At 51.5% G+C, this 16,733-nt stretch overlaps 1 protein-coding gene across 1 annotated transcript; it reads right to left on the bottom strand.

Annotated features, from left to right (window-relative positions):
* Positions 1–401: 401 nt before the first annotated feature.
* Positions 402–11,104, bottom strand: Stxbp2 (syntaxin binding protein 2). The gene is made up of 19 exons (XM_032887179.1): positions 11,068–11,104; positions 10,031–10,080; positions 9,718–9,799; positions 9,089–9,165; positions 8,370–8,448; positions 8,173–8,276; positions 7,658–7,806; positions 6,978–7,062; positions 6,766–6,896; positions 6,577–6,684; positions 6,267–6,324; positions 6,094–6,159; positions 5,933–6,013; positions 5,325–5,463; positions 3,114–3,223; positions 1,916–2,011; positions 1,340–1,425; positions 1,105–1,265; positions 402–553 (listed from the first exon to the last, which is right to left on the bottom strand). Exons 1-19 carry the CDS (start codon positions 11,102–11,104, stop codon positions 468–470), a joined length of 1,785 nt encoding a protein of 594 aa, XP_032743070.1. The 3' UTR covers positions 402–467.
* Positions 11,105–16,733: the final 5,629 nt, after the last annotated feature.

The following is a 16,733-nucleotide window of genomic DNA, read 5'->3' as shown; positions in this document are numbered from 1 at the left end:
GTCCTGGGGACCCCGCACCCTATTCTGACCTCTACAGGCACTGATGCATGTGATGCACAGACAGACACACAAGTGTAACACAAAATAAAGAGAAAGGTTAAGGTTTTTTTCTATAATTCTAACCAAACAGCCTAAAGAATTCTAGTGACAATGGGGTTGCAGCCCTGCCATCCCCTGATTGGCAGCTCTCTGTCTCCTCTGCAGTTTGTCTGCTAAGATCAGGGTTTGGATGGAGGGACCCAGCCAGAGAGCCAGAGCCCAGGTTCCCAGCGTTCATGGAAGCTAAAGCTGCTTCTGGGGGCCAAGGGAAGGTTCAGGCAGGACAGTAACATAAGGGGAGGCCGGCAGCATGGGTCTGGTTTATACAGCTCTCTCCGGGAAGAAAGTGAGGTGAGCCTCGATGGAAAGATGGAAGGGAAGAGTTTATTTCTCTGGAATAGGAGGAGAGGGCAGAGCAAGCAGCTGAGTCAGGGCAGGGCTATGTCCTCCAGCTTCTGATCCAGGGTCCTGAGGTCATCGAGGAAGCGGGTTGGAGTGAGGATGTGGGAAGAGCCTGGGCAGGAGGGGGAGGGTAAGGAAGAGGCAGAGGTCTCTCCTGGGATCTGCTACTCCTGACTAGTGCCCTGCCTGGTGAGAACCAACTCCTGCCCTCCTGCAAACCAGGGACCTGTCTTCTCAATGATTTAGGGGTTCAGGAGCTTAGGAACATGGGTGTCCAGCCCCAAGTGATTACTCCACTGGAGACTCAAGCCCTTCAAATACCCTAGACTCCTGCCCCCAAGCCCAAAACTTCCATAACCTAATTCTAGGCCTTTAGGAATTGAGTAGTCCAGCCCCAGACCCTAAGGGACCTCAGAGTCCAGCCCTAGATCTCAATGGACTGCAGAGTCCAGCACAGGACCCTCAGAGGGGGAGTCCACAGTCCAGCCCCAGGCTCTTAGGGACTCAGAACCTAGCCCCAGGCTCCAAAGAAGCCCAAACGCCCACAACTTAGGCGTTTTGGGACACCAAATCTAACTGCAGACTCTAAGGGACCCCAAGTCCAGCCCTGGACCCCAAGAATCCCCAGTCATACTCCCAAGGACCTGAGTTCTAGCTACTCACCTATAAGTACCTCCCACTTGCCTTCAGTGGCCCTGGTCACCTCATAGGCAGCCCTCATTTCAGACATGGCGACACCACCCACAATGTACACGATGAGTCTGGGTCCAGCCCGAGCCTCTATACCGGCTTTGTTTTTATGCCAGTGGCCAAAGCGAGCACTGCTGAGGCGATGGGTAGAGGTCAGTCCAGGCTGGCAGCTCCCAACCCCCAACCCAGGCCTCTCCAGGGCCCTCACCTGACAGCTGCTTGGGAGCTAGACACAGGAGCAGGGTCAGACACGAAGGGCCACAGCTTTCGGTCTAGCCGGTCCTCCACCACATCCTGTGGCCAGACAGGAGGAGTTAAAGAGCCCCAGTCAGTGGAGCCCAGCAAATGAAATGGCCTTGGTCCCCAAATCTACACCTCCTTGTTTCTTGGGGACCCAGCAATCCAGGAAGTCAGGGTATAAGGTTGCTGAGTCTCCAAGCAGGAGAACAAAGCCTCTAATACACCATTATTTGATTATGAGGCTTTGGGGTGTGGGGGTGGCCAGGGGCCAGCATAAGAGAGGCTTCTGGAGGACAGGATAGAGATTAGAGGAGAGCACAGGGTACAGAGAAAGCTACAATCTCTAGCAAGGAATTCCTCTGCTGCCCCAATTCCTGGGGTGTTGTTTTGTGTGCCCCACCTGTAAAGCAAATAGGGTGCCAGGCTGATAATGAGGGATTTCCCACTAAGCCCCAAGGCTTACCACTGAGAGCTGGGCGGGGGGTGGAGGGCTTACTGGCTAATGGGATCAGTAGAGAGGAACAGGGGCACCCAACCTGTGTACCTCCATCACGTCCTTGATGACTGGGGACCAGCGAGACAGCTGGTAGGTGGGCTCCATGCGCTCTCTCCGCTCCAGCCGGCTAGAGGTCCCTGAGCCCTACAGAGGGGTTGGGGGGGGTGGAATGGGATTGGGAAGGGAAGGAGGCCATCGCAGATGGGGAAGGGCTATGGGGGTGCACAGAGAGATGGAGAAATAGAGCAGGAAGAGACAGAGACAGAAAGACAGGAAAAGCAAAGAGAGACAGAGGCAAAGAGCATTCGAGAAGCATAATAGGCGGAGGCAGAAACAGAGGTAGAGAGAGGCAGAGAGACAAAGAAAGATGGAAAGACAGAAGTAAAGACAGACAGACATGGGAGGTAAGAGACAGAAAAACACAGAGACAAGGAGAAAAGAGAGAAACAGAGGGGCATAATAAGACACACGATACAAAGGTGGACACAAAGGCAGGGAGGTAGAGGAGTGGGGATGAAAAGGGAGACAGAAGAAACAGAAATGGGAAGAGAGAGACAGAACAAAGAAAAAGAAGAAAGAGTAAGTCAAGTAAAAGCTACAGAAACAGCAAGAGGCAAGGGATAGGACAGGCATGATAGCCCGCATCTGTAGTCCCAGGTTCTGTAATCCCAGGTTCTGTAATCCCAGATACTCAGGAGGCTAACACAATGGATGAATGGCCGTGAATTTGAGGCCAGTCTGAGTTATAGAGTGAGTTTAAGATCAGCCTTAGCTACAGCGTAAGTTCAAGGCTAGCCGAGCTACAAAGTGAAATGTGCCTCAAAATAATAATGTGTATGAGAGAGAGGGGGCAGAGGGGGACAGAAGGACACAAGGTCACAGGTCTGTGTTACAGAAAGATCTGACAGATCCAGACACATAGGTTAGGGAGAGGCAGACTACAGAGGGGAGCCTAGGAAACCACCATGTGTACTGGGTAGGGTGAGAAGTTTGCCGATCCCTTCAGAACCCCTAGTCTCACCCTGTTTCCCGTTAATGGTGACTCCTTCTCCCACCTGCCCCTGAAAGCTCATACCCTGTACCGCCATGCAGGGGCACCAATGTAACCCCCACTGCCCATCACGTTAGAGAATTAGGGAAGGTCTTGGTGTTCTTGGTCCCCTATGCTCGCATACCCAAGCTGAGCATGTATCACCCCCTAATCGTCTAAGGGCCACGCTCCACCGTTCATCAGTTCCCTACGTACCGCAGAGTTGGTGACAGTGCCCCCCAGCTGCTCCAGATTCCGGATGAGGTTGCTGTAGGACTGCACATTAGCATGCTGGATCAGCTTGGCCAGGTTTTCCTCACTCACGCCTGGGGTAGAGCAACAGGTAATGATAAGCGACCAGTAGGGTCCTATCCGAAGAGATCTATAAAGACATCTCCTCACAGCTAGGATGTCTCCAGGACCTGGAAACTTCTGGTGTTTAAAGAGAAGGGAATTGTGTATAACTATCCCTATAGTTATCTATAGGTACAGGGATGGGTAGATCTGAACAGGTAAAATGGGGTCTCTTCAAGAATTAGTTGACGAGAGCTGGAGGATGTTTGAGAGGGTCGGAGTGCTTGCTGCAGAAGCATGGAACTGGAGTTCAAATCTACAGCACCCACATAAAAGCTGGCATAGCGACATGTGCCTGTAACCCTGTGCTGTGGGAGGAAGAAACAGGAAGATTGCGGGGAATTTCTAGAACCCAGCCTCGCTCAGGTTCAAGGAGAGACCCTGTGGCCAAGACTTTAGAGGTTTGGTACTTGATCTGACTAGGGGCTGTGATGAAATGAGGAAACAGACACTAAAGAAATTATAGAAATATAGACAAACAGACACACACATACGCACACACACACACAGATAGACACATGTACAGAACAAGTAGTGTGGTGGGCTGTGCACACTCTGACGGAGTTGCTAGGTTTTGCTCACACTCGTCAATTGTTTGTAAACATTCACATTGCACTTGGACCAGAGGGAGGCTTTGACATTCCCAGCCTGACCCAAGGAAGGCCTTGCCACCCCATGGATCTGAGACACCGGGTCCTTGTCACGGCTGTGCCTGCATCAACAACACACACCCACTCGGGACTGCCGCAGCTCCCCACACCTGTCTTGAGACTGAGGCAGAGAACGATGCTGGCATTGGCAGGTATCACACTCTGTATCACACTCTGGTCTTCCCACGGGCAAGCAAGGAGACCTGAGTTCCAATCCTCAGTGTTTGGCAGTCACGTACACTTGTAACCCAGTGCTTCAGGGATGGGGACTCCAGCCTAACATAACCTTCAGGGAGAGACCCTATCTCAAAGGACTAAGAGAGGGACCGACAGAGACACCCAATGTCCAGCTTTGGTCTCCCACGTGTACACGTGTCACATACTGCTACACGCACTCCCACACGCACAACTCTATGGAACACCATCACTCTGAGTCTCTCAGGAGCTTGGAGCCTGCCGATTCAGCTTGACTGGCTAAACAGCACGCCCCAGGAATCAGCTGTCTCTACCTCCCTAGGGGCTGGAGAGACAGCTCAGCAGCTAATAACACTGGCTGTCCTTACAGAAGACCCAGGTTCAGTTCCCAGCACCCACGTGGTGGTTCGTGACCACCTGTAACTCCAGTTCCAAGGGATCCGATGCCCTCCTCAGTCCTCCACGGAGAGCAGGCACACAGGGTGCACAAGCATGCATTAGGCAGAGCACTCATGCATATAAAATAATTTGCTTTGTTTTGTTTTGCAAGGCAGGGTTTCTCTGTGTAGCCTTGCAACTAGTTTTATAGACCAGGCTGGCCTCGAACTCAAAGATCATCCTGTCTCTGCCTCCGAGGACTGGGATTAAAGGTGTGAGCCACCACCCACCCAGCTAAATAACCAAGTCTTTAAAAAAAGTACTGTACTGTTGGGGATTTAGCTCGGTGATAGAGCGCTTGCCTAGCAAGCGCAAGGCCCTGGGTTCGGTCCCCAGCTCCGAAAAAAAAAAAAAAGAAAAAAAAAAAAAAAAGTACTGTACTAATGTTTTTAAATTAAGTGGTGGTTCTCAGTTAATCCCTTAGTTAAGGGACCTCCTTAGTTTCATTGGCCGGGGTGGAGAAGCTGCCCACTGTGAGGGGCACCATTCCCTGGGGAGGGATCCTGACCTGTGTAAGAGTGGAGAAGCAGAGCCAAGCAGGCCTGCATCCGCTGCTCTCTGCTGCACTGTGAGCGTCCCCAGCATGCCCAGCCCTTTCAAGCCTGACCTCAACGATGACTGCAGCCTGGCACTGTGAGTCAGACGGACCCTCTCTCCCTTGAGTTGCTTTTGTTAGGGTGCTTATCACAGTGACAGGAAAAGAAGCTAAGATGGCCAGCTAGGTGATGAGGGCCTTGAGCTTGTAGTGGTCCTAGGATCCGAGACCATCCCTGGCCACCCCTTCACCCACCGTTCCGCAGAAGGATGTAGAGCAGCAGAACCCGGATCTTGTCATAGGGTGGCACGGAGGCATCCAACAGCACCGGGACAATCAGTTTCATGGTGTCCTTGATCTTCTCACCCTCTGCATCAGAGCCCATGGCCAGGTCCTGCATGACATGAGAGTTAGCTGTCCAGCTGGCTGCTGTGGGAAGGTGTGGGAAGGCAACAGACAGAGCGGGGACAAATCAGGGACTTCAGTAAGATAACCCCACCCCACCTCATCCTGGAAACTGGTCTCCTGAAGCCCATCTACCCAAGCACGGGCTAAACCCACCCTCGATCTCCAAACACGCTCAGGTCCTGTCTCTAAGCACTACTCTGCCCTGCTCTCCAATACCCTCTCCTAGGTCCACCCTTACAAAGACACCTCTTCCCCGAACCCCACTCCGCACCCTCTATCTGAGGCCCTGCCTTTCCCCAAATCCTCCCTACCAGAGGCCCCTGTGAGTTCCTGCCCCTGCTCCCCATGGAGGGCCCTGGCCACCTCTTTCAGGCTTTGCTCCTCTCCAAGCTCTACCTCCTCGGGACCCCCGCCCCCAGGTCCTGCCCTGCCCTGCCCACACGTCGCAGACCCACCTGCTCCACACCGCACAGCTTCTCCACCGAGCCCTTGAAGTGCTTCATGCAGTCATCTGCCAAGTGCAGGTGCGTGGAGTACTGCAGGGCGGGACTGGGTTAGACACAACCAAGCCAGGCAGCCGGGTGGAGCCTGGGTGGGTCTGACTGTCCAAGCTCACCTTGTTCAACTCCTTCTGATACTGTGGCATCTTTTTCAGGATGTGGGACAGGTCTTTGATGTTGGCCTGAAGTAAGGGTAAGAGAGGGTAGAGACGGGAGGGATGAGGCCAGGCCCCTGCCCTACGGTTCCACTGCACTCCAGGCTGAAGTCCTGCCCCGCCATGAACTCTACCTTGTCTGTGGTCAGCCGCTTGCTCTCACAGAATGTCTTCAGGAGCTCCGTGACCTTCCTAGCCATGAGCGAGGGCAGGGGAGGGGAAGAGAGAAGATGCTGAGACACTTGGGGAGGGAGGCCTCTTACTACCAGCTGATCGGAGACACCTAGATGCATGTAGCAGTCCCAAGCCGTTGGGGATGCACTGGGGTGACGCTCAGATAGAAGCAGAGTCCCCCTGAAGAGTGTAAGTTATAGAGGGACACCCCAGGAATGAGGCCTGGGTACCTGGAGCCCTCCCACACCAGTACCCACGCCAGGCTCGCACTTGGACACATCCGCTATGTGCATGTGCCGGAGTTCCACCCACAGGTCATCGTCTTCATCCAGGAGCACAGCCTTCTCCCGGGACTCGCTCAGCCCTGTGGTCTCATACCTGGAAGAGCGGCAGATCAGCAGACAGAGGGCCTACGTGGGCAAAGGACGGGGTGAAAGGCATTTTCCCAGTTCCGTCTACCTGTATGTGTCCTGCTCAATGTGCAGAAGATCATAGGCCATGGCTTGAAATGTGAGTTCATGTAATAGCGGGGACACGGGGTCTGCTGCCCGGTCCATTATGAGCAGCTGTGAGCGTGTTTTCTCTGGGCCCTGGGCACGGAGAGAGAAGGATGAAGATGCTGACTGGGACCCTACCAAGCCTCCCTGGCACCTCCCCAGCATCCCCCTCACCTCGCCCAGACTGGGAGTGTCTGCCTTGAAGGCGTTCAGCTTGGCCAGGACAGCATGGGCCAGCTGGGCTGTGTCTTCTGGGCCCCTGGAGGTGATGCAGACAAACACAGGGACATGAGGATATGGGTGCTGGGAGGACTGGGCACAGACTGGGGACATCGAGGGTAGGGGTGAGGGTCAAATTAAAGACAATACAGGAGCTGGGGAAATGGCTAAGTCAGTAAAATGGCTGCCATGCAAGCCAGGCTCGACCCCCCAGAGCACTTAAAAGTGTGCTTGAGTTTTCAGTGCTGGGGACATGGATCCTTGGGCCTGGATGGGAAAACTGGGCCAAGGGAGAACCTTCTCTCAAAAAGGCAGCTAAGTGGTCAAAGGCTCGAACTGCTCTGCCCAGCACCCGGAGGCTCACAGCCACCCATAACTGTAGCTCCAGAGGGTCTGATGCCCTCTTCTGGTCTACATGAGAACCTTCACATGCACGCACACAAACTTTTTTTTAATCTTTAAAAAAATAAAAGGTGGATGGTGACTGAGGGAGATACCCGAGGTTCACCTCTGACCTCCAAACACACACACATACACACACAGTCACACATGCACACGCATAGGGGAAAGCATGGACACAGAATGAGAGCGAGGGTAAAAGGTAGCACTGGGGTAGGGTGGGGGTTGGCCCCCACTTGCGGTAGCGAATGGATGGGTATTCCTGAAGAGTGGCACACAGTGTGGCTATCTGCTGGGCCAGCACATCGAGCTGCCGCCCCCGCTCCCCTGCCCGAAATGGGCAGTAAAGGTTATAGGTGCTGTGCGGGGCATCCAGAGAGAACACCTGGGGAGGACAGAAGTGTCGTCGTGATCACTGTAGGGGACACCCAGCGCAACCGCCCGCTGCTGCCCCTGCACTTCCCAGGGGTCTTCCATATCCTCCAGAGCCTGTGCTGCCAGCTCTGAAGCAGGCTAGGGTAGGCCCCAGCCGGTGCTGAAAGGGAACAGAGACAGCTCCTTGCTCCTTTCCACTTTAGGGATGAGACAATTCTACCCCACACGCCATGCTGCCCGTTAGGAATGTGCACAGGGCTAGCGCTCCAGGAAGAGCCTGCTAACTGTCCATTCCCTGTCCTGTCTCTTCTGCAGGGAGCTTGGTCACTCTGCCAAGGACAGCCCACCCCTTCCCCACCACAAGCGGGGGCTGTACCTGGGCCTCATAGGGGAGGAAGGCAAGGTGGATCTCTTTCAGTGTCTTCACCACCTTCGCCAGGCGAGAGCGGCCCAGTTCGCTGAACAAGGGCTCGGGGCATGCTGCATTGGCAGGGAGAGACCATCAGACCAGTGTTCTGCGGCCAAACTCCCCACCTCAGCACAGCACCCGACACCCTGGATAGCCGCACTCACTGTCCGTGAAGAAGATATGGGCTGCTTTGTAGGTGAAGGTTGGTGTCCCCTGGAAGTCCGCAATCAGAGCCTGAACCGACTGGGAAGGACAGATCGCTGTTGGAGTCAGGTTCTGCACCCTAGATCGATCTTCCACAAGGGGCCCCCAACTGATATTTCCCCACACTGCGCTACTGTCAGTTGTTAGGGGGACACATATACACACATACATTGACATGTGCACACATGCATCCTAACACACACATGCCTGAATTCTGATGTATGCACACACACACACCCACAAATTCTAACGTGTACATACACATGCATGCATACATACCTGTATTCTGATGTGCATACACTGACATGTGCACACATGCACACATGCATCCTGACATGCACATGCCTGAATTCTGATATATATACACCCACAAATTCCAACACGTACATACACATGTATGCATACATACCTCTGTTCTATGTGCATACATTGACATGTGCATGTATTCACACATGCATCCTGACATGACACCCACATGCCCGAATTCTGATGTATGCACACACACACACACACACACACACAAATTCCAACGTGTCCACACACACACGTGTATGGTGACATGTGTGCATGTATGCATTGCTGTGTACACACATACATTATGCACATTCAGAGACTATCAACAGTACACCATTCAAGCACACACAAACCCATACACACAGAGGCTCTCTCTTGTAGGCACCTTCTCTGTGGGACTCAGCAAATAAATTGCCTCCAAGCTGGGAATGGGTTCTCTCCGTTTGTTGATGTCTTCCACAACTAGAAGCAACAGAGGAAAAGACACACATGGGTGGCATGAAGGAGACAGGGGAGTCTCCGGTGTGGAGAACTGGACCCATGGTGGTGGTGTTTTAAAGGCTTACACTACTCCCTTGGAGATATATATATATATTTCCCCCACACACACACATAAAGAGCCACAGCAAGGTTCTGCACATTTGGAGTACCACGGCCATACTTTTGGTGTCTACACACTCTTGAGATCCCAGAGTCCACCCAAGCTTTTTACGGAGAACCTTATAGGGACTGCGCAGTCATGTTTCATTTGTTTGAGGGTTTCATGTAGCCCAGGCCAGCTTTGAACTCATGAGCTGACTAACTTTAAACTTGTGATACTCCTAGCTCCACCTCCTGGGTGCTAAGATCATAGACATTTACCACCATGACCATTTTATATGGTGCTAGAGATTAAGTGGCTCCGGGCTATGTAGGGAGAACTATGTATTGAACCAGTATGAAGGGATCCCACACCCAAGGGCTACATCCAGACATCCCACGTTCAAGGGGTCCACCTCAGATTCATCCACTCACTGGTGATGCCCTCTGCCAAGATATCTGACATTTTACAACAGGATGACAAGATTCGCATGCTCGGATGATCCATGATGAGTACCTGACCAGATGGGTGGATATAGACACAAGGGGAGGTGAGCCATGCAAAACAGTCTGAAGCTGGTCCCAGGGGAATCAGAGGCAGCGGGACATCCATCCACCCAAACCCACCCCCATGGATCGACAGCTCATTCAAGGAATTCCTGAGGCAACTCTGACATTTTGGGGTACCTGCACAGATTTGGGTAAAAGGCTGCCCCTGGGCATCCATGCATTCTGCCTCAGCCCCTACCTTCCATTCGCCATCCTTCTTAACGCTCCGGATGACTCCGCTTAGAATTTCTACAGGGAAGAGAGAAGAGGAAGAAGAGAGAAGAAGAGAGAAGAGGCTTGGGACACTTGTCCTCTAGGCTGGACCCCAACCTGGATCCTGAGTGAGGTCAGATAACTTAGCTAAGCAGCCCCGTGACTACAGGGTACAATGCTCAGAGCACAGGTACATCTTAGAGAATTGAGTGAATGGGAGTGAGGGACTCCTAGTGTCTCTTAGACTAGAACGCTTGGTTCCCAGATCTGAGGGTTCCGATCAACCTCTAAGCCGGCTTCCCACTAACCCTTGTGTACATAGGGAAGGTTTCTTTTTAACACCAAGGTATTGGACCTTTCTACAAAACCTGTTCTGTTCAGAGGATGGAATACGGGAAAGGGGAAAGAAGTGTGGCCTTGCACAGAGCCTGGTCAGTGCACCAGAGTGTCAAGTCCACTGTTATCAGGGCGGAAGAAGTAGTTGAGGCCGGAACTACTGGAGGTGGGGGAGGGGCATCTTCAAACCTTCTCCCCACCAAGACTTAAGCTTGCAAGGAGGAGAAGTTAACCCTTCCAAGGACCTTCTAGGCATGGTGCAAAAGAGAAAGCGTCCCCTTCGTCACCCCTATGGGGCATGTTACACCACCTGAGTGCTCATACATTGCTTGGGGTCATTGACCAGGGCACTGTCGGACCCCTGAGTCCAACCTCTGAACTTTCAGGGTTCAGACACTCGTCAGCCTGTAGCGGAGGCAGGCCCAAAGGTCTAAACGCGAAACTGTGTCTCCCTCTCCTCACCCGCATGAGTCCTCCTCATCCCAACTTTGTTCCGCCAGCTGCAACTGAGGGACAGGCGAGTCCAGCTGGGCCCAAGACCCCGCCCGTCCCCTCAGGAGTCAGGTGCTGTCCTCACCGTCAGGATCCCGGATCCCAGAATCCGTGCACCTCACCTCTCCCGACATCCCCAGCCCCCCAAGGGACAGCCGAGAGAACACCAGAGCCCCGCCGCGGGGTGACACTCACTTTCCCCCACCACCGCCTTCAGCCCCAAGGGCGCCATCTTCCCCTAAGGAGTAGCGCCGCTTCCGGGTCGGTCCCAAGGTGGGGGCGTGGCCCCGCGCGTCATCCACGTGGGCCCCACCCCGTGGGCTCGAGTCACGCCCCCCTGCGCACCTGGTCCCGCCTCCCGGTCCTCTGTTCTCTAGGAAGTTCGGTCCCAGCAGCACCACTTCGTTCCACTTCAGGGGAAAGCACAGTGACAGGGACTCAAACGGACAGTCGCCAGTCTGTGTGCGCCCTCGAGGAATCCTTCATGGGAGTCTTAAGTGTTCCCTTGCTCGCACACACTGGGATCAGTTTGCCTAGCGCGAATGGCAGAGCGGTAAAAATATTCATCTTGCCCGGCTACAAATACCACCTTGTCCAGAAATGCTTCCGTCTGTGATATAGTGTGCCCACTCAAAGGACAGCGGGACTTTCTAAATCTGGAACTCTACAACTGCCTTCTGGGAGCCAAAGACTAGTAGTACAAGCTTGGGCGACATTTGGTAGACTTAGGAGGGAGTCCACGGGAGACTCCACTATGTACTAGGCACCTTGCCTGTGCAGTCTGCTCTCAGTCTTAACATTCTGTAAGAGCCCCGTGGTGAAACAGGAGCCTAGATTCGAGGACTATGACCACATATCTGTGCCTGTTCATGAAGGAATGCTTCTCAGTCGTTTTCATTAGTATATATTATTGCACATGGTAATGTGTTTCACTAAGACATTTTCATACATGCATATAAAGTATCTTGACCATATTCACCCTCATTCCCCTCTAATGCCCATTCTCAATTATCCCTTTCCCCTTCCCAACTAGCGCCCCTTCTACTTGTACGTCTGGCTCTGTGTGTGTGTGTGTGTGTGTGTGTGTGTGTGTGTGTGTGTGTGTGTCAGAGAGAGACAGAGACAGAAACAGAGACAGACAGACAGACAGAAACAGACAGACAGAGACAGACAGAGGATCAAACCCAGGATCACACGTGTATTTAATAAGTACTTAACCACTGAGCTACAACTCCGGCTATCTGTTACAATTTTATGACTCTAAGAACCACACCCATAGGGTGACAACTGCATCCATGTGTGGACACACAAACAGATCAAACACACTTACACATACGGTAGGCAATTCGAATTAAGCTCAGAATCTTGAGACCTGCTTCCACTGTTTCTCTAGAGAGGAACTGACACCCTGTGATATAGAAGGTACAGTCTCTGTATCAATCACAGACATGAGGCTTCAGATCCGACGGGTGACAGTTGTGAATGTGGGTTTGCTCGTCTGAACTGATTTCTTGATAATGCTTAGGTCTTCCAGGTAGGGCTAGGAGTGGAGCTCAGTTGGTCGAGCCTTGCCTACTACACACAAGGTTCTGGGTTCCAACCCGGCACCACATAAAACAATCATAGTGCCCTGCACATGTAATCACAGCAACTTCTAGAAGCAAGGAGGATCAGGAATTCAAGTTCATCCTTGACTGCGTAGCTTCTGAATAACCAGGTTCGGCTACGTGATACCATCTCTCAAACAATCCTAAGTGAAATAAAGAAGGACAAGCTACAGGTAAATGTGAGGGTGGCTGACAGGAGCAGGAGTGGGACATGCCCAACATGAGCCGGAAGTGGGTAGCAGGAGTGGGGAGTGGCCGACATGAGCAGAAAGTGGCAGTGGCCAGACTTCTTAGGTATGCCAAACGAGAGTGAAAATGAGGACCTGCCTGCTCCAAGGTGTGGTTGAGGAGAATTTGATTGTAAATACAGGGGAGAGTACATCCAGAGGCATCTAGAAGAGTCCAGAGCAGGGAGAGAAAGTAGATTAGACATGCCCAGTAGACTGAACTGGGCCGTGAGAGGAGAGAGACAGGAAGAACAAGAGGTAGAGAGAAGAAAGGGGGACATGCTGACCGAGAGAGCCGAGACTGATCAGGAGAACGAGAGAAGAACCAATGGCTGGGTTCTATAGGAGTCAAAAGCTGGAGGGGGGAAGTGAAGCCCCTAAGCTGGAGAGGTTTATGGTAGAGGGCAGGAGTGAGACAAACAGAGAGGCTACAGGTTCTCAGTAAGCTTGGAGGCTATCGTGTGCTTGGGCATGCTGATAGGCATCTAGCTCACCGGTTTGAGACCTAACGCTGAATTTTATTTGGAACCTGACAAAACTAACCTATTTCTTTTTGATGGGTGTCTCAGGTCAAGACAAAACTTATGCCGAGAAAAGACGTTCTGCCTCTCTGTTGGGGTACCGTTCCAGTCTTCTTTTCCTTTGAAATGGGGTCGCACTGAATCACCAGGTTGGCCTTGGGTTTGTAATCCTCCTGCTGTAGCCTTCTGAGGAACTGGAAATACAAACCTGCACCCTCAGGACCAACCCATGAGATCTAAGTTACAGGTGAACAAGGATGGCCAGCCACCCTAAGTAGGACTTGGGACCTCTGGTGGTTTGAATAGGTATGGCCCCCATAGATTCATGTGTTGGAATGCTTGGTCCACAAAGTGACACTGTTAGAAGGTGTGGCCTTGCTGGTGGAAGTGTCCCTGTGGAGGTGGGCTTTGAGGTCATATATGCTCAAGGTATAGCCAGCGTGGCACATCGTCTCCTGCTGGCTGAGGATCAAGATGCAGAACTCTCACCTCCTTGCTGCCATGTTCCCACCATGATGATAACGGACTAAACCTCTGAAACTGTGAGTCAAACCCAATTAAATATTTTCTGTCATAGGAGTTGCCATGGTCAGGGGCTGGAGAGATTGCTCAGTGGTTAAGAGCACTGGGTTCAATTCCCAGAACCCACATGTCAGCTCACCACGGCCTGCAACTCTATCTCCAGGAATTCCGACACCTTCAGAAAGATACATGTGTAGGCAAAATGTCAATGCACAAATATAAATAAAGGTTTAAAAAAAAGAATTGGCATGGTCGTGATACCTCCTCACTACAATAAAACCCTAACTAAGACAGGGACCTTCCTTTCTTTCTTTCTTTCCCTTCCTCCCTTCTCTTTTGACAGCTTTGTTGAAAAGTCATTCACAGGGCCAGGGAAACGGCTAGTCCAGGAAAGGCACTTTCTGCCAAGGCTGATAACTTCAGTTCAGCCCAGGAAACTACATGCTGGGAGAGAGAACTGAGTCCTGAAAGCTGGCCTCTCCATATGTGTCATGACACTAAAGTACATCAAGTAACAACTTTTGGCATATTAAAGTGTTCTACATCTATTGCTGTAACGCACTTGGTTGTCATGTTAGGCCTGAGAATTGTGAGGAGGAAAACCCAATCCACAACTGTTTGACTAAAGCAAGCTGTATTCGGGGTGCACCCAGGACTGGCCAACCAGTTGCCTCTCCACACGTCAGGACTTTAGAGAGCAGCCCTGCTGGCCTCTTCTCCCTTTTATAGAAGAGATAACGTGTTCGCAGGGGCAAGAGGTTGGTCCCTGTAAATTATCCATTGTCAGAAAAGACAGTGACGGGAAAGGAATAAAAAGGATGAACATCTTTATTCATCATTGGAATGGTGTCACGGGTTTAGTGTATGTCTTAAAAACTCAAAGTTTACATCAGGTCTAAAATACATCAGGTCTAAAAGACGGGAACTTATTCCTGTTTTTTTTTTTTTGTTTTTGTTTTTTCTTTTTTCGGAGCTGAGGACCGAACCCAGGGCCTTGCGCTTCCTACTCAAGCGCTCTACCACTTAGCTAAATCCCCAACCCGGGAACTTATTCCTAACTGCAAACAGAACCCTTAACCTGCTAGGTATATATTTCCTGTTTTGGTCTCATGATTATTTGAGACTGGGTGTCTTTATGTAACTCTGGTTGACCTGGAGCTTCCTATGGAGTCCAAGTTGGCCTTGAACTTGAGATCTTCCTAACTCAGCTTCCTGAGTGCTGGGGTTACAAATGTGTGTCTCAAAGAATGGACAGTGTTCCTGAGAACAACGCCAGGAGATCCAGGACAGTCAGAGCTACATTTCAAGAAAGGAAGGGCCAGGGTTGGGGATTTAGCTCAGTGGAAGAGCATTTGCCTAGGAAGTGCAAGGCCCTGGGTTCAATCCCCAGCTCCGAAAAAAGAAAAAAAAAAAAAAAAAAACTCAAGAAAGGAAGGGAGAGAGGTAGAGAGGGAGGAGGGGAGGAGGGATGGACAGAGGGAGGGAGGGAGACAGGTGGGTAGTAGGGGTGGGAGTGGGAGCCAATCAGTGGTTAAGAGTACTGATTGGCTTCTCTTCCACAAAACCCAGGTTCAATTGCCGGCTCCTACATGGTGGCTCACAGCTAGTTATCCATGGCTCTGGGACGAAAATGCCCTCTTCTGATCTCATGAGCACATCACATATTTGAAAAGCAAAATATCCATATTTGAGAAATAGATATAAAAATAATTCTGAAGTCAGGACATTTGATCCCAGCCAGCCTAGCAACCCAGGAGCTCAAGGTCTAATTTTTCAGATCATGTCTCAAAGATAAAGCTGGAGAGCAATAATACAGAAAGACACCTGATGTCGACCTCTGGTCTTCACATGAGCATGCACACCACATGTGCACACACACACACACACACACACACACACACACACACACACACACACACTACCTACGCAAACCCTACCTCACTTGCCCCAAGTGAAAGGAAAGTTCCTTTTTAACTTTATTTATTAAATGTTTTTTTAATTTTGTTTTATTTTATGTGTATGGCTGTTTTACCTGTATGTATGTATGTCTGTACAGAAGCCAGAAAAGAGCAATAAATCCTTAGAACTGAAGTTACAGATGGTTCTGAGCTGCCATGTGGTGCTGGGAATCAAACCTGGTACTCTGGAAAGGCAGGTAGTGCTCTTAGCCTATGAACTACCTCTCTGTCCCAGGAAAAGAAGCTTACCTGGTCTCCTGAGAGATAGGAACAGGCTCTCAGAGCACGGTCAGAAAGCCACAGCTCTTCCATGAAATGGTCAGGGGCTTCCTGCTCCATGCAGAAATGAGAGACTGAAGGCAACTCGACCTGACATTTGAGGGGCAGGTAAACAGGAGCGTCCAGGAGTCTCCTTCTGGGTAGCCTTAGGGGCACTGCAAGACCTCACAGGTGGTCAGTAGCAGGAGCCAGGTCGGCTGGTGTGTCTGTGGTGAGGGCAGGGATTAGGGGAGGAGGCCTGGACCCCAACTTCTTCCTTGGCTATCCTCCCACAAATGTCACCTGCCTTACAGTGGATGAACTCACAGACAGGAATGGGATGGCTTGGGTGGGACATCCTGCAGGTTCTACTCTCATGTTGGTTGGTTTTCAACATTGCCCTGCCTTTTTCTCACTTGAGAGTCCTCAAGGTCCTGTGATCATGGCTGGGTCTAATGAGGTCCAAACCTAGACTGCCCTGCCCCCTACACCCATACCCAACTCAGCATCAGTGTGGATCAACAATTACCCAGAGATCATCTTTCTGGGGCTTAAGCAATGGTGGGAGCAGATGGGGTATGAGCTAGGGATTTGGGGATGCTCCCCCTCCCCCCACCTCCTGGCCTTTTAAAAGGCCCTCTCAGGTGTGGGGGCCCTGTCAGAAACCAGGAGAAAAGTATAGGAGAAACACAAAATGGATCAGGAAGAAGAAAAGGGAGAAAGAGGCTCAGACCTTCAAGACAAGGTAAGAGGGTTCTGGTCGACTCC

Source organism: Rattus rattus, chromosome 16 (assembly GCF_011064425.1).
Source record: "Rattus rattus isolate New Zealand chromosome 16, Rrattus_CSIRO_v1, whole genome shotgun sequence".
NCBI lineage: Eukaryota > Metazoa > Chordata > Mammalia > Rodentia > Muridae > Rattus > Rattus rattus.
The sequence above is the reverse complement of the archived record's forward strand: the minus strand, read 5'-3'. Positions and strand labels throughout refer to the sequence as shown.